This window comes from Nesoenas mayeri (genome assembly GCF_963082525.1).
Source record: "Nesoenas mayeri genome assembly, chromosome: 24".
In the NCBI taxonomy this organism is placed as follows: Eukaryota; Metazoa; Chordata; class Aves; order Columbiformes; family Columbidae; genus Nesoenas; species Nesoenas mayeri.
In genome coordinates, this window is record NC_137546.1 from 882,636 (window position 1) to 906,181 (window position 23,546).

General features: G+C 50.6%; 1 protein-coding gene across 1 annotated transcript in view; it reads right to left on the reverse strand.

The window, feature by feature from the left end:
• Window positions 1–850: 850 nt before the first annotated feature.
• Window positions 851–23,546, reverse strand: part of PRDM16 (PR/SET domain 16) — a gene marked incomplete at its 3' end in the record, with an annotated part of 213,471 nt that continues 190,775 nt past the window's right edge. Inside the window, exons 8-17 of the mRNA XM_080358814.1 lie at window positions 23,193–23,346; window positions 19,352–20,753; window positions 15,765–15,852; window positions 12,203–12,372; window positions 11,394–11,471; window positions 5,364–5,533; window positions 4,644–4,818; window positions 3,897–4,127; window positions 2,830–3,004; window positions 851–985 (exon numbers count right to left, since the gene is read on the reverse strand). Coding sequence (XP_080214940.1) covers window positions 851–985; window positions 2,830–3,004; window positions 3,897–4,127; window positions 4,644–4,818; window positions 5,364–5,533; window positions 11,394–11,471; window positions 12,203–12,372; window positions 15,765–15,852; window positions 19,352–20,753; window positions 23,193–23,346 — 2,778 coding nt within the window. The remainder of the gene's footprint in view (window positions 986–2,829; window positions 3,005–3,896; window positions 4,128–4,643; window positions 4,819–5,363; window positions 5,534–11,393; window positions 11,472–12,202; window positions 12,373–15,764; window positions 15,853–19,351; window positions 20,754–23,192; window positions 23,347–23,546) is intronic.

The following is a 23,546-nucleotide window of genomic DNA, read 5'->3' on the forward strand; positions in this document are numbered from 1 at the left end:
CCTGGTGCCACCGTCCCCTGCAGCCCGGCTGAGTGGGATCTTACTGAAATGCTCCGATGTTTGGAGTCCAAGCAGCAGCTCGGGCTCGCACACACCAGCAGAGATGGAAAGACCGTTCACCTCGCAGTGCAGGCACGGCCAGGACATGCAGGGCACAGCGGTGACCACGGCGGTAACCCACCCTCAGCTGGGACACCACGGCCGGTGTATGGTGACCGCAGGCAACGTGGCCTCACGCTCGAGAAGCTTTGCAGCGTGCCAAGGTGTTTTGCTGGGAATAAAGGACAGGACGGTGGTTTTGTGGGAGCACAGAATTCCAGATTCTCATGGGGGTCAATCAAATGGGTTGAATTTACCCTTCCCTGGTATAACTCCAGTGACTGTGTCAGAATTGCACCAGGGATGGGTCACGCCTGGCTCGTTTTCCTTATTACTTCTCTACCCAGCTGAACTGAAAGGAAATGCTACCAAATGGTTTCAAGCTTTCATTTATCCGCAGGCTTTACTGGCTCAGCGACACTGGTTTGTACTGTTAGAGGGGCCAATATTTGATTGCACTGTTGCAATTCGTGTCTTGCTCATGCTATTCCTATTGACCGTGAAATCTCAGGGCTGCATTGGAGTTATCCAGTTTTGGAGAGGTTCATTCTGATAAATTAGAAATGAAAACTCTGGACAGATAGAAATGCAGGACGTGTAGGTCGGATGCAACAGGTTTCCTTCTCAGCCAAAAGTCCGGACGGCTCCCTGAGGCCCCTTCATCCATCTTCTGCTTGCTGGGATTTTTGCTGGGACAATCGCAGCACCGCCGCCTCCTCGCTGGGACTCTGGCCAGTGCCTTGGTGACCTCTCAGAGGTGGTTGATGGGGTTAAAGGTCCCCGACTCTGAAGCTGCTCCTGCCATGTCCAACCAAGCACCCAGAGAGCTCTGGGAGGACGCGTGGAGGGGAGCGTTCTCGGACAGGGACAGCATCATTGCATAAGCCTGGAGGAGGAGAGAGCAGCGCAGAGCACACGTGTGAGCGCACCCGCCCGAGAGGCCACAACACCCGCGTGAAGCTCAGCAGGGGCTGTTCGGGACCGGCAGCACAGCCGGTGTCCCTGGCCCGGCCCAGCAGCCTTGCTCCTGGGGCTGCGGTTACGTCCTCATGCTGGGACAACACCCACCACTCCAGCTGCTCACATCAGCCACCGAGCTTATGGGCAGTTGTAGGGTTACTCAGGAGAGGCCATTGTTCCCACTGGCTTTGGTAGGACCAGACCCACCCTGTGCCAGCTTCGCACGTGGCCACAAACCCACAGGCGTGGTTCCAGGCTCTGCTCTAAGGGCAAAGCAGCTACATGCAGAGTGCCAGTTACTCTGGTTTGTTCTGGAAAAAGTACATCTATGGACAAGCATGTGGCCCGGTCACAGCCACAGGAACAGCACCGCGCCTCCCACGCCAGCTGTGACCCCACGGGCAGCACGAGCTCACCGGTGCCCACAGAAACCTGGGGAATCCGGCATGAAATGCTCATCAGTGTCACCAGTGTGTCCATATGTTCTTGTTGGGGTAAATTTATTGCTGCAGCAAAATGTTTAAAAGCGTCTGCTGAGAAAAATGCGCGGAGACCTCTGTTTTCTCTACAACAACCTGCTCGCTGCTCTCTAACCCCGATGCTGTCCCTCCTCCCTTCCACCTGGGTCCTTTCACAGCCCACACGGGTGATGTGAAGACTCGGGCAGCTGACAACGTCCTGTACAAGCAACGCAATCCCCAGCTACCATGTGGGACAGAAGGGGCCGCGGTCCCACGCTCCCTGGCTGCGCTGGCCGTGCAGCGCTGGGACACGCACGCTGCCAACGCTGCCCAAAGCACGGCAGCCACGACGCTGTTTTACTGCTATATGCTGCACAAGAGATGGCTCGAATTATTTCAGCTACTTACTGTGATTTAAGTGTGGCTACTCCTGCATCTCATACGTTATAAAACTGATTCAAAAAACAAAAATAACCCCATCCAAGCACACACTAGACTTAACAACGTAGTACAAACTTTAAGAGAGCAAGCTGTGCCTAAACAGTTAGTACAATTAGCGTATTAGTAACAGGACACAGGTTAAGAGTCAGGCAAGTGGCTTGTGTTTAAATTAGTTTCACCTGGGACAAAGCTGCGTGCCACCTCCAAGCAGACCTTCCCCAGCTCTTCTGTGAGGGATCAAGACAGGAACTTCATAAAACTAGACTATTTAATGGGGCTGCCCCTGCCTCCACGTTCTCCTCAGAACCCCACGAGGTGCTGGGATGTGATGTTGAGGTCTCTTGGTGGGTCTGAAGGGGCAGGCTTCCATTTTAGGGTTTGCTTTTAGAAATGAGGGTGATACATGAGGAAACCTTCCAGACCTGCTGGACTGCAAGGCTTGGAAATGCTCTTGTCTATTTTACCTTCTGTAATCAAACCCAAGGATTCTGCGGACCAAACCTTGAGTTTCTTAGTATATACCAACTGAAGACCCATCCCAAACTATAAATAAACTATAGGCATAAAAACATTTATACAGACAGATAAAACCAGACAGATGCCTCTCTCTCTCTACCTAAGCATGTCCTCATAGCACAGGCTAAATGATAAATTGAACTGGTGACCTAAAACTGATGCCCACTCCATTTCTCCTCAGTTTCAGCACAGTTGCAACAAGACACAGTTCACATATGATTCACATGTTACAGCGAGAACTCCTGCTCGCTGGAAGGGGAAAATAAACCTTAGCTAAAGGAGGCCAGCTGCTCGCTAACCCTGTCGGACGTGCTGGCGGCGAGCTAGAGAAAACGGTCTGTCATATACCTACCTGGTTTTTAGCCTGCCTGTACAGAGTCTGTTTTATTGTCTCAGAGTCTAAGGTGGAATTAAACACATCTTTAACTTCAAATGCTTCCTCGGCTGCTTTGCGAAGATCCAGCCCCTTCCCAAAATTCGGCATCTGCTCCAAATCTAACAAGCCGGCTTCGTCCTCCTCAACACACCTGTACCAAGGACCAGGGAAGGGGGGAGCTGGCGTTAGCTCATCTCGCCAGGGTTCTGACCTGCATGCACATACCACGGGGGTCTCACAAGCCACATGCGTGAACCGACAGACAGACAGACATAACGACGACACAAAATGCAAGGAGCGAAGAAGAAGTGGAGAGCATGACTGTGCACAAACAAGCACTGGCGCTGGAGGTGCTGCTGACTCAGCGTGGCCACAGCTCACTTTGATCCCTGTGTGATGTCCAATTGCTGCCCACTCCTCGAGATGGCTAACACCTGAAGAACACCGCTGCATTTTGGCAATGACAACAGCGATGCACTGGAGTCATGTAACATCCTACTCTGCATCATGGAACATTTGTTACAAATGCCAGTTGGAAAACTGAGGCAAGTTGAGGCAAGAAGAAAGCCAAATCTATGCTATGTGCAACAAACTTCTATTTTAAGGGTATCTAGACATGGCTTGACCTTTTTCCCAGAGCTCTGAGAACTCCCCGTGAAGTCAACAACATTTTGCTACAACTAGAACGGGCAGAGCAGCACAGACCGGGTGCACACAGGCGCCTCTTCCCTTGCCCTGACCAGCGTTTGAGAGAGAAAGACTTTATCTGCTGAACTGAGGTGCCCTGAAAATGCTGTTTGCTGTGTCAGACTAACTGTTCTGGTACGAACTTCTCAGCTCTTGGACACACACCTTATCCCAGGCTCTCCCTGCAGTCCACTTGTTTCACGTCCCCACCATGGTGGAAATGGAATCTCTCAAGTGAATGCTCAAATCAAACCCGAGGGATGACACATGGCTTGAAAAATAAAACAAGAGCACTCCCAAGCTCCCGGGGACTCGGGGTCTGCGCCCGTTGGGTCCTCTGGGAAGGGCCCCCTCACCTCCGGCTGTGCTCAAAGCTCATGGTGAGAGATGTGGGCTCTTCATCCTCCTCATCCTCGAAGGCTCCCCGGGGCTCTGCGGCGGGCGACGCTGCCTCGTCCTGGGACTTCCCCGTCAGGCTGTCATCATCCTCCTCTTCCAGTTCTTCGTCCTCGTCATCCACATCTTCCGTTTTCTCATTTGCTAATCCATGACACTGGGAATTGCCATCAATATCCTGGATTTCTGGCCTGGAATATTTGGTCGAGAGGGGGAAGAAGAAAGAAAAGAACAAAAAGACGCCAAATGTGTAAGTCATGCATTTCCACTGCACCACATGACTTTGATAATTGTATACATATGTCTGAATACACAGACATATTTATGTACATATACATATTACTTAAACTGCAAGGAAGGGGAAACCAGCATGTTTCAGGCATTTAAAAATCAGCCTTCATAGTGTCCTAAAGGCTGATAAGCATGTCGAGTACACACCAAGCCCAATGCTTTTCACCTTTTACATCAGCACATGCCCCACTTCTTACTGGTCTTTACGTGGATCACATCACCAAGTGGATTTCTCATACTTACATTTTGGACTTAAGCCTTAGTATTGGCATTAGGTAGTTATTTGTGAAAACAGGATAGCAGCAGGTGAAATATCACTCATTCAAAATAAGGCTTGTGATATGGATAGATTTGAAACAAACTAATAGACCACAAAAGCAATACATGTCATGAGATAATTTTACGCGCTTGTCTACCTTTTATCTGCTAAGGTTGACGCTTGATTCATCTCACTATTTGCAATAAAATTTCTGATTTCAGAGAAATACGAATCCTCTTTTTCATCTAAAAGTGCATGGTTGTCTGACTCCGAGTTCGGGGAGGAGGCGCTGGTCCCGAGGTGGTTGGTGATGACTCCGGAGTGCTGGCTCACTGCGAGACAAACGGAACGGGAGATCCCGTCAGGTGCTGCCCAAGCTGGTACTGAGAGCAGAAATGAAGGAGGAATACTACACAACAATCCTCTCACCATATAGTAATGATTTAACATTGGAGAGGAATCTCATGGAGCAAAGCTCCCAAAAGAAGCTCATGTTTTCCTGACATGCACTACAGAGAGAAACGTAGGTGATATCTCGCATCTACGGACGGCATACACAATTTCAGAACCACCACCCATTGTGTAGCTCTTTGCCTGTAACTCTTTCATTATATTTTTTTCCGAGGCTGGGAAATCACTGAAGTGCTGGCATCTCTTCTTTGCGGCCTGACGATACCCACCCTTCGGAAACACCACGTTCCACCAACGCCTCCCGGGGTGACCAGTGAGACCAGCCCACGGTGTCCTGTCCGACCAGCCCACGGTGTCCTGTCCAACCAGTCCATGGTGTCCTGTTCCCCAGTCCATGGTGTCCTGTCCAACCAGCCCATGGTGTCCTGTCCCCGGCCCAGCAGAACTCAGCGCCATCCCCTCCTACCTGGAACATTCTCGTGCTCGTGCTTCTTCAGGTGCCGGTCCAGGTTGGTCTGCTGCCCAAAGCACCGGTTACACAGGTGACACTTGAATGGCTTCTCCTTGTTATGGATGTTTCGAACGTGCCGCTGGAGGTTGGAGGAAATGCTGAATGACCTGTCACAGTATTTACACCTGGAAAAAAGAAGCAAATGCCAAAGAGTGCTACGTGAGGAAAAAAATCTGACTATCAGAAAAGCAGAAAATGTTGGTCTATAAATCTTTACTCAGTTGAGGACCTGGGAAACACCAGGCATTAATCATTCCAGACAAATCTGATATTGTTGTTATTCAAGGAACACAAGGAAAGGATTAGGATTAATTAAAAAGTGAGCCGTCCAAACAAATAGGAATTTTAAGCAAAAGAATTGCTTTTCCACACATGAATGTAAAAATAAGAAGGGTGAATTTATTTCCTCCGCCTTTCTCATTTAGTGGGTGAAATATGGCTGTGGAACCAGGAGAAAGAAGGGAGTTTAAATGTATCAAATAGTTATTAGGTAGAACATCCCTACGTGAGACAGTGATCTGTCATACAGAGACAGTGATCTGACATACAGAAAGCTCAGATTTAATTGTGACATTCCTGGCGGTACTCAAGATGTGGGCAGAACAGCCCAGAGCAGCCCAGAACAGCCCAGAACGGCCCAGAACAGCACACCTTTACAGGTAATTATTATAACACAACAGCTCCCAAAAAAGACACCGCAGTTTCCAAACAGGTGAAGATTCATTCCTATGTAGTGAGTATCTGGTTTACGATGAAACAATGCGGAACATTCCCTACGGAACGAAGCCCCGCGGGGCCCGCGCTGGCGGTGCCGCTGGTCCAGAGCCGCCGCCCCTCTGCGGGTCCCATTCCCTGCCCAGCCAGGCCAGGCTCTGCTAAGCCCGGCTGGAGCCGGGCCCAGCGCCGCGCAGCGCCGGGCGGGAGAGGGCAGCTGCGAGCCGCCAAAGCCGCACTAAACCCAGTTCCTCTGAATCCGCCTGAACCACTACAGCTCCCTTTACATGCGTCATTCGTACCTCCACAAAGCTGCTTTCTGCTCCCAAAACCCACGGGCAGCAGAATCCTCTCTCCGCTACAGACCTTTGCAAATCCTGGGGACTTAGGGACAAAATAAAACTGTTCCTAAGCCCTGGTAAGTCCGGAATAAACCACTTGCTCTAGCAGAGCAGGACGTGTCCCACGGTGCTGAGCTGCCGTGTGCGAGGCCTGAAGACGCTGCTGCGCTTGGGGACGTTTTTGGAACCTCGTTAGTTCACTCTGGGAAGAGGGGACACAGAGCTCAGCCCGTGCTGGTGCCATCCCAGCACCAAACTGGACTTGCCCAGACACTGAGGACACAGGATTGTTTCCTACAGACACGACAGGTTCAAATGCGGGAAGGAGGCGCGAGTGTAAGAAATGGATGCTGTGAAACACATAATTTCCAGATGTGCTACAGCTGCGATTTTTATTTGGTCTCTGAAAATAAATTGATATTATTTTTGGAAATAGCAGAGATACATTTATGAAACACTCTCTCTCACTGAATGTTTATGGATTCCACACCCACCTTCCAATTTCCTACCGTTCAATCACCAAAAAGAATAAAGTTATTTCAAATAATGAAGCTTTATTATGATTAACCTAGGAAGAAAGCAAAATTTGTTCTTAAACTGCAGTTTTCTCAGCCCTCAAAAGTTTTTCATTTTTTTTCAAAAAATACGAATAGAATAACTAAAGAAAACAAGTGATATTTGCACATTGGGGAGAACAAGCAGAGTTTATATACTGAGAGCTGAACATCCAGAGGATTCCAGCTCTTATTCTCCTCCTACCCATGAGCAAGCGACAGATGTGACCCCAGGAGCTATGGGGGTTCAGCACTTCGGGAAACCGACATGTCTCAAATAACCAACCCCCAGTATCCTCGTTGCCCCATGGGGCTGCCACGGGCGCTGTGCCCAGCTCAGTTCCACCGGTGCCGCATCGCCAGCCGCCGTCTCTGCCGATGCCCCACGTTCTCCCTCCCTGTCCGTCCCCACCAGCCCTGGGGCTCCCAAATCAAACTGCCCCTTCCCTGTGTCACCTTGTGCCTGGCACACGAGGGACACTGGGCACACGAGGGACACTGGGCACACGAGGGACACTGGGCACACGAGGGACGCGGGGTCCCCAGCACCGTCCTGCTGGGGCTGCCCAGGGACCCACATCACTCGCGGCTGCAGGGACTTCAAAGGAGCCCCCGCACGCGTACGGCAGGCAAGGCCTGGCCTCCCGCACGACCATTCATTTAGATGTTCAGGAAGCCTTTGAAAAGCTGCCTTTGACAGGCCCTGGCTCTGCCTGTGAGCTGTGTGCATCCAGGTTGGGGGACGGAGAAAGGACAAAGAGCTTGTTACAAAAATAGAAAACAGAGGGGCATTGGAAAGGAGCAAGAGCTGATGTCTTGAAAGCAAAGGGATGAGGGAGACGTACGGTGTTATTTGTGGTCCCAGAGGGGTCAGTACTCAGATCTCTGCTGGTTTTAATCTAAATAAATGACCCAGACAGAGGAACCAGCTTAAATTCAGGGAAGAGGTGAACACAGAGGCAAGAGACGAATCAAACTCAAAAGAAGCAGTATTTGCTTTGTAAACACGCTGACAAAATGCCAGTAAAGTTTCTTCCTTATCGGTTTAAAGTAACACACCAAGAGGCTAAAAAAATACAAAGTGGGAGTGAATGATAGCAAAAAACGTGCCTGAGCGGGGACGCGGGAGCTCTGAGGAGCAGCGGCAGCCCCGTGAGCTCGGGGACATGCAGGTACCTGCTAGGACACGGGGGACACGAGCAGCGGTACCTGCTGGGACACAGAGGACATGCAGGTACCTGCTAGGACACGGGGGACACGAGCAGCGGTACCTGCTGGGACACGGGGGACACGAGCAGCGGTACCTGCTGGGACACGGGGGACACGGGCAGCGGTACCTGCTGGGACACAGGGGACATGCAGGTACCTGCTGGGACACGGGGGACACGGGCAGCGGTACCTGCTGGGACACGGGGGACACGCAGGTACCTGCTGGGACACGGGGGACACGGGCAGCGGTACCTGCTGGGACACGGGGGACACGCAGGTACCTGCTGGGACATGGGGGACACGGGCAGCGGTACCTGCTGGGACACAGGGGACATGCAGGTACCTGCTGGGACACGGGGGACACAGGCAGCAGAGCCGCAAGCGAGCGGGACCGGGGGCGACGGCCGTACGGGAACGCTCCCGCTCCGCCGCAGAGCGGCTGACAACGCGCCTGGTGACGCCGCAGCCGCAGGACAGCGCCTGCAGAATCACACACTGGTTGGCTGATCAGTGTGAGCTGCGAGGACGGAATTGCGGTAATAAAGGATAAAACACGGGGACAGGCACCCTTCCTCCGGATAACTCCTCCATCTCAGGAGCGTTTACACCAGGGAGAAGTTTTGGCTACATTTGTAGAAAACGAGAAAGAAGAGATTTTGAGTGAACTATGTGCAATCTTCAGTGACACGGCAGACGTCGGCTTTGGTTGTTAGTTTCAGCTTAATGCAGATAACAGGACACGGGGGCCTGAAAGGAAATTAAAGGAAAACAAACTCAAAACAGACGTCAGGAAGCACATCTTTATGGGGGAATCACGGCAGCGCTTCAGGACGGGCTGTAACTCAAGAATCAATTAGAGGGCATCCTGGGGGGAATGGACATTTGAAGGGAGAAAATAAAGTCCCGCTGAATCCAATGGGTTTTAGCTGTTCTCAGGCCAAGCTTTACGTACTTTGTGTGATTCTGCGATACCACAGAATGAAAACAAAACACAGAAGCAAAGCCACAGCCACAATAACCCTTACACTCCCGTGCTCCAAGCACACGGAGCTGCACTAAGATCAGCTCGGCTGGGTTTTGCTTGGTAAGCTCAGAACAACATCCTATTTTATACACCCTGAGTTTCCAGGTTTTCACAAGCCCAACTTTACCTTCATTTCTCTGCCAGCAGCAGTTGGGTTTGCGAGTCCTTTGTGAAACACACACTGCCGAATCTGGGATTTGGTGTGGAAGAGTGAAAAGCAGCAGGTCTAGTTTCACTGTATAGGATATTATCTTTAAATCCTTGCAAATAAGTGCATTTTTTAGGAAGCACATTACAGGTATTTCTCACTCTCCAAAAAACACGTAGTGCTTAAGAATTAATTTGCCTCCTTATTGCTCAAGTGCTATTAATTCCTACTTTATACATAATTAAATAGACACCTCGGAAATGTAAGCGACTCGGTAAAAACACATCACTTATCAAGGACAATCAGGAATCAAAAGCAAAGCACCTGATTTTCTGGCCTGCCTGCTCCTTTATCTACACTTGGACATTTGGTCCGTTCACGTCAGCACTAAGAACATTGAAATTCCTGTTTGGGCAAATAAGATGGACAGAGGCAAAAGAAAAATCATTAAACAGTCAGAAGAAAAGCTGCAAGAAAGACACCAGGAACACACCGAACAGTCAGCAACCTCCTTTTACCTGCGTAACGCCGGCACTTAAAAACAAGCCTTCCAAACAGCTATTGCTGCAGAAGTTGGAAATCTCAGTTCTCAGGGAGGAAAATCTAATCAATGATAATTAAGCTCTCCTGTAACCGCAGCACTAACCCTCCGGAGTGCTGTTAGAATGCAACATTGTCCAGAATCAGACCTCTGGTACAAAACAAACACACGGGCCGTTTTCTGGGAGAAGACCAGATCAAATAAACCTCTATTTTCCTAACCTTTGTTAAGTTGCAAGTCTCCTTTTTTGGAAGAAAACTGGACTAACCATCTCCGAAAAATCGGGAACAAGCGTTTCAGTCCGACAGGCTGTATAGTGAATACACAGCATTCATTTAAGGCATATCAAATAACGCAAGTGAAAAAATCAGAATGGGGAATGGTTCCAAAATGTGTGTCTGCTTTGGAGAGGGTTTGTGAAATTCTTAATTTACCTAATGTCTACGCTCAAAATTCCGGATGACTCTGTATGGAAAAAGACTGTGACTCTGTGTGTACCAGGGATCACAATGTGGGAGAGAGCGGCTCCTTAAGTTAAACCGAGCATAAGAATTTGATGTATTTGACCACACGGCCTTTTGCTGCTCATAAATTTGTGTTTCTCTTTATATAATAACTGTTACATTTGCTTTGTTGTGAACTTATGACTGTGTATGGAAATACCATAATCCTCGCTACCAAAAATGAAACTGTTTGAATTGTTACTACTGCTTGAAAATGTGCGAAACACTTACTCACATTATGGAGAACACAGTGCTTGATTTGCAGTGAGCTCTCAATTCATCATTCTTTCAGTTTTGCTCATGTATGCACCTATTCTAACCACAAATCCAGGACGCAGGGCAAACCAAAGCCTAAAAATCAGACCAGCTCGTCCATAACCAGCAGAAAAGGTGGCTCAGGAGACTGAAGGCGGGCACCCCCTAACTCAGATTTTAAAGCAGATAGACTACAGGGCTTCTCTTTTCTTGATCCACTGCTCCAGACACCTCTGGTATGCATTAGGAAAAGGAAAGAGCCCAGCTAGCCCCAGCAGTTACTTACTGGCAAGCCCTTCAAAACAGCCCGATTTTCAGAGACATTCAGCACCTTCAGCTGTCCCCGAGATGAATGGTTAATGTGAGTGTTAAACAACGCTGCAAATCAGACCACTCGTTTGCCAGCATACATCTAAATATAAGTTAAGTGTCTATCTTCAAGCTGCCAGGCCTGATTATTTTTGGCTGGTACACATAATATACAATCCTATGAATCATTATATGTAATGCTACGGGACTGCGGTATTGTGTTGGCACAGCTTTACAGAGAGGAGAAGAAAGAACAGAGGAGGGGGTGGGAAGGGGTTTACTGAGGGTGAGTGAGGAGGGTGTGGGAGGGGGTTTACTGGGGGTTGAACGAGTGGGGTGTGGGAGGGGGTTTCACGGGGCTGAACGAGTGGGGTGTTCCGGGGTTACCTGTAGGGCTGCTCCCCGGTGTGCGTCCGCAGATGCCGCGTCAGGTTTGCGGAGCGCGGGAAGATCTTCCCGCAGTACCTGGGGTGGGAACCACAGAAGCGTCAGGTCGCCCACAGACACGGCCCCACCAGCGCCCACCATCCAAAACCCCTTTGTGCACCAACAGCTGCAGGCACCGCGTGCTGAGGGCGGAAGATGCGGAGGCGAGCCCACAGCTTCTGCAGCAAAACTGAACACAGGAGATACATCAAACAAAACATACACCCACTTACTGCCCGCAAGAAAAATGCAGCGGGAGCCACCACAAGAACCTCTGGTAGCTGCAGGTAAAACTCTATAAGCAGATACAGGTTTTTATTCCTTTACTGATCTGCTCCGCTAAAAGCTTTTAGCGCTCCAATGGATATGTAAGTATTTCTGTGGATACAAGTGTGTTTGAAAAAGCGGTTTGCAGTATGCTGTGTTCTAAATTGCGTTATTTTGCATTGCTGCGCCCAGATGTGGCTGAGACCAGACGTAGCTGAGGTCGCACTCACGTTGGCAACTGTGGCATTTGCTGCCACACACGAGAGACTTGGCTTGGACAATTGTGTTTGCTTGAGAATCTCCAGATCTGCTCTCGAGGTTATTACAGAATTACAAAGAAAATAGAAGACGCTGATTTTCTACCAGACAAAACAAGCTATTTCAGAGTGAATTAGTCATGAGAATGCTCTGTTCTAATTCTGTTCTCCCCTTCCACGTCCGTGTGAAGCTGCTCCGGTGCGTGCCCGCGGTGACGCAGCGTCCCCAGGGGCTGCCGTGCTCACCTGCAGGTGTAGCGCTCCTTGCCCTTGCGCAGGATGGGATCCGACAGCGTGGGCGGCGGCGACCGGAAGCTGAAGGGGTGGTGGGGAAGGGGCTGCAGGGACGCGCCAGCGTCCGCCTTCATGGCTGCAAAGCTCTCCAGTTTCTCCGTCATCGTTTCTATGGCTGACATCTACAAGAGCAAGGCGAGAGCTCGTGTCATAAAAATCCACGGGAAGAACAGTATCTGATGCATAAAACATGTCCTTTAGCGCCAGGATGCTGGGCAGAGCCTGTTGCTGGTGTTTGCTCTCACTCCCAGAAGCTGGTTGCACAGCGTGAAATGGAGCCGCTGAATCCAGCCAGGAAAAACACTGCCCTGGGCTCAGAGAAACCAGAACAGATACAAGCCATGCCCTAAGCATCGGATCTTAGAAATTAGGCGCTTGTTCGCCTTTTGCAATGTGCATGTGCTTACTTGCACCACTTTGTACTAAAAATTATCTCAGAACACTTTTGGTTTCTCTTTTTCCAGGGCTGACACTGAAATCAGACCCCATGGCCAACCGCCGGGTGCCAAACTCACCACCCAAAGCCTCTTCCCAGACTCAACCAAAGTCTGGGCAAGCGAGGAGGTTTGGTGTCCGACCCAGGGGCTGCGAGAGCAGCACTCGGATCAGCCCCAGGGCAGAGTGAGGCCACTTGCCCAGCGAAGAGCCCAGCGCTTCAGCTCTGTGTGACAAAGGCTCGGAAGCCAGTGAAGGTGACGGAAGGACGGGTGGGAGATGGCTGAGCCCCCGGATTCCAGCCAAAACGTGAGCTGTGGCGGGATGAGTTTGGGCGGGAGCACCAGGACCCGCAGGTGGGTGCCGCTGGGATGGGGCGGCACACGGACAGGCCGAGAGACGAGACGCCACGTGGAATGTTTCTGGAAGCCCGTATCAGCTTCGGCTTGTGTCTCAGCAATGGCCACATCCTCACATAAACACTGGATGAAATACCAGACCACAAAGAGGGAGAAAACCTGGGGAGACAGGAGGAGGGGAAAGCTAAAAAGCCAAGAAAAGAGCCAGCGTGCGTGCAAAAAGAGGCTCCGCATAAGGATCCTACCTAAAGAAAAGCGCTTTTGCTTTCACTAAAGCGAGACAGGAAATCCAAATCCAAGAGAGAGGCGCAGCTCAGAGGACCGGGCTGACATCTCCGTGCTCGCTCTTATGCGCCCTCGAGAGCACTCTCAAGGCACCGAGCGGAGAACACGGATAAAACAAACAAGGCGGCAGTAAAGCTGCCTCCTCTCAGCCGACACGGGGAGCCTGAGCGGGACCGCGGCGGAAGGCGGTAGGAAGCCATAGATCACATCTCGATGCTCTATTGTACAGGAAGGGCTGACCTTTTGCACATTTGCACTTTATTAAACTGGGCTCAGAGCGGGGAGAGAGAGCCAAGATATTGTTTAAAATGTATGACTATGGAAAAAAAAAGTTGTCTTAATCACCACCGAATACATTGTGGAAGGCTGACAACCATTCATAAGCTGTAAAAAAGAGGAGTAGTAAAACCCATTTCTCGATAATAGATCCACGGCCCCTTAGTTGGAGGCTCCCGGCCCATGATAAATAGTAAGTAATACTTAGCGCCAGCCACTTGAAAAGGTTACTTGATCATTTACAGCAAAAGCTCTGCCCCAGCTGCCAGTCATGTAACAAAACCATCACGTTAAAATGCTCTCCGGATCTCTGAGAGCTGCGCCGCTCAGCCCCGCGCCGCAGTACCTGCAGATCTCTTTTGTTGTGCCCTGTTCTTTAGGCACTTAGTCAGAGATGTTTGCTGCCTTGATAGCCGGAGGCTTATTTTAAAATTCTAAACGCCGGCCGCAGCCTCTCCAGTGGCAAAGGCACTTTGCTATTTAGGGAACAACCGCCTGGTTATAATAAAAAAGAAGAGGAGAAGAAAAGCAACTTAACAGGTGAGGAAAGGTTTTCCATTAAGTTATCAAAAAGTTACACCATTTATTTATGTTGTCCAGAGCTTCATTTAAAATAGACAATGTAAGAATAACTTCCATCGGAGCAGAGAAACTACTGGCTAAGAAATAAAAGTTGCCTGAAATTCAGTTTGAGAGGGGAAGCATCTCCGAAGGCTGAGCCTTCATCCGGCTCAATGACAGCCCAGCCTGGGGCTCTGGGTGGGCTGCGGAACCGCAGACAGGGGAAGGGGCTGAGATCAGACGTGTTCGGAGTGACACACATGCAGAGCATGGGCTGACCGACCTGCGATGTGAACGTCGGCCTTAACGAAGACAGAAACAGGAGCCCTTGAAAACAAGATTTCTTAGAAAAAGATTCAGGATAACATTGGATGGGGACCTGGCAGGAAAAATCTGACATACTCTTGAACAAATGACCTGTCTTGGCTCACCGCACCTGAAACACCCGATGGGTGACATAGCATGGGAACAGCCACTCTCCAGATCGAGCGATCTCTATACAGCAACCCGCTTTATTAAAAATGAGTTACCAGGAAGTTTCGGGCTCGCGTGATTGTAAATTTTAGGCTATTCTGTGTGACAAGCTATTAGAGATAACCAGACCTTCCACATCTTTTCATTGCCATGGGAAGAGGACGTGGTCAGGGTTTCGGGAACAATGTTAATAACCTTCCACCCAATCCTCGCTCCCGCTCAGCGTCTGGACGGTTCTCATCGTCTCGTTGGGTTGCTTTGCCACACTAGCTCCTCCCTGCTATCAGATTCTTTACAGGCAGATATCCCCACTATTCTAACCCACACAAACACAGGATGTTCCTGGCCAGCCTGTCACCATTATCCAGCCTGGATGAAGGAAAAATCGGGGGAAGTTATTAACCAAACTCTGAGGCTGATGCGAAACAATGAGGGAACTAAGTTTAGCTGTGAAAGCAACCAGGACCCAGCTTTCACAAACCTGCGAGTTATTTATCTAAGGTGGGAAACACTATCAGGGGAGAACAATGCATGTGAATATAAAGGAGAGCACAATAAGGAGCCCAGAGCCCAGCGTGTGCTCACGGCAGCGGGGCCGGCGGGCAGCCCGGGCACCACCGCGGCGGTGCCGCTGCAGGGCCGGGAGTCTCGCGGGCAGGGGGGCTGTGCAGGGGGACAACGCACGGCACCTGCCAGCGCAGGCAGAACTGAACCCCCATTCCCAGCACCCTGCGCCTTCACGCTCTCCAGAAGATGTACGGGAGGGTCCTGCTTGGGTGCTGGGGGTCTCTCCACATTGTGCCGCCATGAATGACGGCACGGCCATACTCAATGGAAACGGTTTGCAAGAGTATCTGGCATGTGAAAGGGGAGCGTGGCAGATGACACGAGTTGTCCAGTCCTCACCCCTGTTCTGTTAATGTGAACGGAACAGCATGGCACAACCACCACCATCCTCACAGCCAGCACGGAAAAAGTGTTTGCAAGTAACTGGTGGAAAACTGCAGTGTCCAGTCGGGCCCTTGGACCAGAACGGGTCTGATCCGAGCGACCTGTTTGCACCAGCTCCACCTCAGAATCCTCAGCACTCAACCAACACCGCGTTACAACGTCCCTGCTTTTACCTGGGGGTGAAAAAGCAGCGGGGAGGGTCGCAGGTACTTCTCCTTGAGGGCACCCACAGGGTCCGTCACCTTCCGCTTCTCCACCCTGCTGGACAACAACACAGAGGGTTACGTACCCAACACACACCAAAGGTCACACACAGGAGGCTATTCCCCTGCTGACACAAACGTTTCTCCCGCTCCTACTGCATTCTACAAATTATGACCCATGTTACCCCAAAAATGCGCTGGGAATGCTATGCAAACAGAGCCCCTCCTCCGGGCAGTGTTTTTTCAGCCAGCAGACTGACGACTAAGAAAACATTCTGATCTTTCCTTGTGAGAACTCACGCCTCCACTGCAGTGCTGCCTAAGTCTCTGTTGTTGGGAAACGTCATGAAAAGAATCACATTTACAGCAAAAGCAACGTTTCAGTGGGAAAAGCTCGAGAGCCCATAGTGGGCAGCCCCTGCATGGAAAACAACTGTGAGCGTTTGCCTTAAGAGTTAACACCGGGCCCGACTTCGCAGCCCCAAGCGTGCTGAAAACATTAGGTGTTTCATATTTATTTCCTCCCTTGCAGCTGAGATATAATATGCATTAAGTTTATTTGGCAAGTGTACTCAGACAACAATTTAAACAGTTAGGAACGGGTGGGAGATTTCTGAAGCGACTCAGGAACGAGAGTTGTTCTGATAGCAATCTGGCCTGGTCAAATAGTCCTTGCTTAAGCACCTGATGATGCAGAAACGATCCTGAAGCTCGGTCCTTTTTTTGAAAATATTGGCATTTCTTTCACAAAATATTCTATTGCATGAAACTGTCATGTGAGATCACCCAAAAAGAGAAACTGAAACGTCCTCCACGGGAAAAAGTGCTATGAAAGTAACTCCAATAAATGCAGCTGCATCTTTAAATCACTGGAACTGAGTCCATCTCAGCTACACCAGCAGAAATCCCATAGTAAGAGTAATTTTAACAACATTAGTCCAGCATAAATGAGAGCAAATTATTTTGCTGCATTTCAGCTGATTGGTGTGTGGATCAAATTACCAAAGAGTTTAAAAGAAGAGTCATGCAGAGTGCTATTTAGCGAACTGTACTTAATCTGCATTTAATTTTTCTTAGGTGGAAGAAAAGAGAAGAGCTGGATCTGAAACGCAGCCATAACTCCGATGCTTTGGAAGGCACTTGTTTTGTTACGGGCGTGAGTTCTCAGAAAAACACCAACCCGTAAAACAACAGGCGAGAAGGTTCTCCCTGGCACAAGGTAAAACAGCAAAACCACGGTGACCAACACCCTGACCAGGAGGTGCTGGAACCGCCCAGGGAAACCCGCGGCTGCGGCAGCGCCGGCTCCTGGCACCGGGAACCCCAAACCTGGGCACCCGCGGCGCTTCACGTGGCTGCACCGTGTCCCCACGTCAGGCGGTGGGAACGCGACGCACAAAGGTCTCCGTCAGAGCCGGATTCCGCAGCGAGCAGAGGATTAAGCTGCTTTTGAGCCCTGTGCCTGAGAACATTACCTTCGCAGGCTGAGCTGAAAGCCGCGCTGATTGCGGGCTGTCTGGCTGCGCTGTATTAGATCACCAGGAGAAAATGTCAAGGATTTAAGTGGCCTTTGGGAGAAAAACGAAGGAGCCAAATGATGTGAGAGAGTCTGATAAAGAGAAGTTTAGAAACAAAATATTTCCATATTTTTTAAGCTGGGACTTGGAAGCTCTGCTGTTTAGCTCATTACATCAGAAGTCTGATTCACAAGCGACTCCACCACTGACTTTCTATTTTAATATATTACTAAAACTATATGCATCCCATGGAATGCAACAAACGATGCCCCCATCCTCCACTTCCATCTGTCTTCTGGACCTTTACGGTTTTCCCGAGGCTGCTATTTTAATTGGCAACGGCTTTTTCAGCCCATGTTATTTTAACATTCCTACTGAGAACGCCCAGAGGTGGCAGGATCCTACGCTAACTCCACGATTTTGCCTGTCTATCCCATTTATTTACTTCTTTCCAGAAGTGCTTTCTACAAGAATGACTGTGGGACTGTTCACAGCACCAGGACTCCTGCGGGGGAGGTGGGCACGGTGGCCCCAGACAGAACACGTACGTGTCCCGGGTGTGATGTGGCCGTTTCCATCACAGATGGGAGCGTGTCAGCGAGGAACAGCATCAGCCCCGAGCGCGCTGGCACGGCGAGAGACGCTTTCTCAACAGCAACAAGGCGGGCTCGCTAATCCTCGTCCCGGCTGACAGCTCCTTGGCCTGGCTAGACATTGACATCATTTTTTCCCACAGTTATCACCCGTACAAGGCAGCAGGGCAGTGACATAGGTGCTGTTCTCCCAGCCCGTGTTTCCAGCCCGGTTGTCGTTCGCGGCCCTTTGAACACCCGGGCGACCCGCCCCAGCGCTGACACGACCGCTCCGCGGTGTCTGTGAGTCTGTCCAGCCCCGGGATGGCAGCGGGGCTCACGCCGCAGCCCGCGCACGCTCCACACCCCGAGAACAAACCGCGCGCTGCCAGGAACCGGCTGCTCCATCCAACAGAGCCCAGGGGCCCTCGGGGTCAAACCCGTGGACTGAGATGGATGAAGCATCCTGTCCTCAGGGAGAATTCATTGCCATGTTAATGGCTCAATCAAACCGGTTTGGGGCATCTCTTTTCACTGGACTTTGCTAGAAAGAAGCAAACGCAATTTGCTGTGTGACAAATACAGGAGGAGAACAAGCGCAGTGCCAGTGCCCAGATGGGTAATATGCAAACAGGGACCCTCCCCTTAAACCAGTTTCCATTTAGAAAGAGGTTTTATAAATAGCTCTAAAACAACAAAAGGCTCAAGTCTGCCCCATACATCATCTTCTGAATTCCTTCCTTCTGGAAGTGTAACTGGCATTTCGATAACTTCATCCCGTCTGCTTTACACATGCCTTCCACGTTCAGCTTATTCTGGGCATGAAATAGCGAATTGGGCCTTCCCCAAAAACCTGCCGTTTCAAGTGAAACTAGAAACCCCTTGTTATCTCCTAAGAAAGATGAGTTTGTGATGAACCTATATGGGAGAGATCCAGATAATAACACATTACCGTGCAGTTACACAGTACTTGGTACTCCAGACCTAAAAACATTTCAAAAGGCTGGGTCCACAACTGCTGTTCCTATGAACTGAAAAGCTCTCAGAGAACAGAATTGGAAAGCAAAGGGGGTGAGGAGGAAGCACGGTGAAGCGGCACAAGGGCCATCGCGCCGACTCATTCCCAGCCCCTCAACTTCACATTCCTATCGGATCAAACCTCTGCAATTTCCCCAGCACAAGTGCCATCTCAGCGCTGGCTCATGGGAGAGCCCTTAAATAGGTCAAGTTTCTTCTTTATCAAAATAAGGATGTGTTCTTTATACATACTGACTATAAGCACTCCTTTCAATTACTCAGCCCTTTCGATTCAGAAAACTGAAGGTGCTGTGACAGAGAGCCGGATGATCAGCTGCAGCAGATTCTGCTGCGCCTTCTGCACACCCCACATCCCCATCTGCCTCAAGGTGCGAGGCCAGCTAGGAAACGAGCTCGTTAGGGAAACGCTTAAGGCAGGGTATGTTAATACCTGTATATGGGGTCCATGAAAAAGGGCGATGGCTTAGCGTAATGCAGGGACGGCTGCTGAGGCAGCTGAGATTGGGAAATCTTGGGTAAGACTTCGCTTGCCATCAGCTTCCTTTCCCCATAGATGTGGTTTTTCCGTGGCTCTCTTCCCCCGTTCTGGCTGGCCCGGATGCGGTTGCCGATGCTCAGATCCAGCGGCTGCTCCTCCCCGGAGGCCGGGGCTGCCAGGACCTTGGGTGGCGGCAAGATTGGCTTAATCTCTTTTGGCTTTGTGGTGAGATCGAAGGGCGACTCGGAGCTGGTGCTGCCCACCTTGTGGAGGTCCCTGGGTGACTTTGGTTCTGCCTTGACCAGCAAGTTGTGATTGAGGGTCCGCTCCGTGAAAGGGTAGAGAGAATGGGGGAAGTTGGGGAGGAACTGAAAGGGGAACATGGAATGATAGGGGAGCGAACCCATCTTTTTCTCTTGCATCCCCATAAAGCCAGGCCCAAAATATTTTTCGGCAATGGAGGCAATAGCTTTAATAGAGTCATTGGCTGCTCCCGTGGCCGGCAGCAGGTGCTCTTCGGGGGGAGGAAAGAAGGAATGCTGAGAATAGAAGAGAGGGATCTCACTCGTGTTGTTGTTGGAGCCTGCAGACACAGAGCTGCTCACAAAATCTGGCTTGCTCTCAACCGGTTTGCTCTTATCTTTCGTTTTGTCCCTGTCACTCTCTGCATCACTGTCCAGGTCCGACCCGGTGCCAGTGGTGGTGTCCAGGTCTGTGCCCGTGGTCGTATTGACGTCCTCGAAGTCGCTGCCGTCGGACATGTCGCTGTTCCTGGCTTTTAGCTTCTCCAAGTAGGAGTTTTCCAGGCTGCTTTCGCACTTCTCCTCTCCCGCCGCGGCCTGGTTGCTGTTGCTCACGGCGGAGATGAGGGGAAGCGCCGGGTTCCCCAGGGGGCTGGGAAGCTTTGCGTCCGAGGTGTGGTTGAGGGGACTCTTGAGCAGCTGGGTGGGGGGTAGCAAGGGGGGCCTGGGGTACAGGGAGGGCGGGAAAATCCCCGGGAAGCCCGGGGTGAGGGCCGGGAAGGCCGGGGGGGCCGGGGAGAACGGGAGACCCCCCGGGTGCGGGCGGGATGGGAAATAATCGTTAAACCCCAGGCTGGCGTGGTTGAGGTTGGGAGAGGGCTTGGACTTGTCCATCATGGAGGTGGGCGTGAGGGGGAGGCCGGGGGCGAAGATCCCGGCGGGGCTGTAATGGTTCTTGCCTTCGCAGAAGCGGCGGTGCTTGTTGAGGGAGGAGGTAGTGCTGAACATCTGCCCGCAGTCCTTGCACTTGATCTGCGTGCGGCAGTCCGCGTGCATCCGCTTGTGCCGGCACAGGTTGGAGAACTGCGTGTAGGACTTGTGACAGACCTCACCTAAAGCGTCAACAGAAACCAACAGCAAAAGCGATATGAAATTACCAGGAACTGGCCGGGGGTGGTGAGGAGCTTCCCCAGCTGCCCCCTCCCTGCCCCCCGAGCCCCTTTCCCCACAGACAGAAGAGGTAAAAAGTACAACAATAACGCATTTCCCTTCAACAGACGTCCTTACTGGAGAATCTCTAAACAAGCAGCTCCCTACATTAGTCTGACGGGATGTGCTACTCCTGCTCTAACAGTCTCTTTAAAAGTTTCAATAAAGATAATGATGCGTTTCAATGATAATACCTATTTATTTGATCTGCTTTCCCTGTAGTCCTGGCATGGCAGGAAGTATTGAAGGCTGAAGGGAGAAGAACTTTGCCTCATTTAATCAAACCCACCCTTTCTTTAATGCCATTAATAGCAGGTAACCGCTCCATAGGGATGTCCTATAAATACTTCGCCAGCCAGGCCTCAGTTCAAATAGAAGCAGGGTGAGATCTTGTATGCATTACGTTATTAAGACACCTTAGCAATGCTACGTTAACGCTACATCAATGTTTTCTTTAACAACCTGTAAATACCGAGCTCTCAAAACGTGATGTTTTAATGACCTCTTTCACCTACAGACTTTGCTGGTGTGGAAGGAACAGGCAAAGTCAGAAAAAAATCCCACCCAAACTTTTCTATATATCAAAACACTGTAACTTTTTATTATCCGATGCCTCTTTCAACATCGGAATAAGTTCTGCTGCTCGGTGAATTCACAGAATTGCTGTTATGGTCATTTTGTAAACATGGCAAGTGAGACAACGGGAGGGAAGGTGAGTTGTTCACCCCAACCCGGGTTCTCCCGACACCCCGTCCTCCCGCTCAGAGTCCCCACGCCTCCACCCCTCCCTCCCGCCTTTTACCAACAGGTCCGTACAAGTGTGACTTTCCCTTTATTTTTTCCTAAATCTTTAGAATTTCCATCAGTGCTTGAATATGAAATGACTGCCCGGAGAATATTTCACTGGCAGCTCTGAAAATATAAGGGGAAGTCCCTTCTATTGAAATTCCAAGCAAAGATTATTAAAACTTAAGAAAAGCGTGAGAGGTATGAGGACTCACATCATCCTCCTAAAACAAAGAAAAATGGAAAATGTTTGTTTAGGTCTCCAGTTATACAATGATTTAATAACTCTGTGTCCTGCCCCTCTCTTGCTGCTCTGCGGTTATAAAGTTATGGTTTGGGGGTGTTTTTAAGCCAAGTGTAGCTTGTAAAAACCAAACACGCACACGCACGAACTCTCGTGTCCCGTGAACGGGAGAGCAAAGCGCGGCAGCGGCTCCGCGCTCCCGCTAATGGGTTCCATACCCACGCATGTGACTCCACCTGGCACATCTGAGCCGGCGGAATCCGCCGCGCGCTGCTCCGCACGCTGATCTAGACTGACAACCCCTAATTCTTATGAGGTGAGAGTGAGGAGATTATGAGAAGAAATCATTCATCTCACTGCAGCAATGCTATGAGATCCAAATTATCTCTTTCATGTGCCCGTCATCTAATGAAGGATTGCATCAAAATGAGCAATAAGAGTATTTTTTCTTCCTCCACTGACACCCATCTGATTATCTCGGAGCACATTAATGAAACGAGTCTCCCAGGATACTCCTGCATGCTGTTCCCATTACAGCAATAGGGGAAAAGAAGGCAGAAGGGGGTTCAGTGGCTTCCCTACCGTGACATCAAAGCCGGAATCAAACCCAGATCCCGTCCTGCGCCGGGACCGCGCTGGCCGAGCAGCGCCGGGAGGAGCCCCCGCGGCCCCCGCGTGCTGTGCCACAGCCGCTGCTCTGGCCGTTACCAAACCCTATAGGTGCTGCGCCAATTAAAAAAATATACAACCCTGAGAACGACAAGGGATGAGATGAACGGCACTCGGGGGAAAAGGCCCTTTTGGAAACACCGCACTAAAGAGAGCACTGAGGACACAGTTAATCTGCTATTTATTTGGCTCCCCAGCATTATCTAGATGAAACATGCAGTAAATAAAGAAGGAAAAAAACCTTCTTCTTGTGTCTGTGACTGTTCCAAATTCTTTACTACAGCTACAGGATTTGAGGCACCCCTGAACAACGCTCCGATCAGGCTGTGTCAGCTATTTATTTGTGTCACCAACATGAATGTGCAAAAATTATTAAGGAAAAAAAGATGAGCGGAAGAAAAGATACGAGCAAATGGCATCGCTAGGACTGCTGAGAGACGCGGCTTTTAACTCATCAGGAAAGTCACAAACTGCCACGGATGTTTGCTGAAAAAACAGGGAGCACGCAAAAAGAAAGAGAAAGAAAAAGAAAGGCTGTGGAATTTCATCCTGTGCTCTGAGCTGTAAAACCACCGCGGCTGCTCCCGCAGGGGCAGCTCGTAGCGGGGGCCCCGGGGACCCGCGCGGTTACAGGACAACTTACATATGAAAGGTTTGACGGTGCTGTGGATGTGCTTGTGCTGCTTGAGGCCGGACGAGGTGGCGAAGGTCTTGCCGCAGTCGGGGCAGGCGTGCGCCCGCGCGCCCACGTGCTGCGAGCGGATGTGCCGCTGCAGGTTGCTGGGGTCCGTGAACACCTGGGAGAGAAAGCGCCTTGAGGGGGACGCGGAGCGGCAGGGGAGGAGTGTCTATGTGAAAAGCTTGGTGGTGTTTGCCGTTTGTTGGCACCACCGCTCCTGGTATTGGGAGGGCAAGGTGTTCACCTCCTGCACAACGTCACCTGCCACCTGGGGAGATGCTCCAGCGCCCAAAGGCGGGTTCCTCGGGGCAAGGCTGA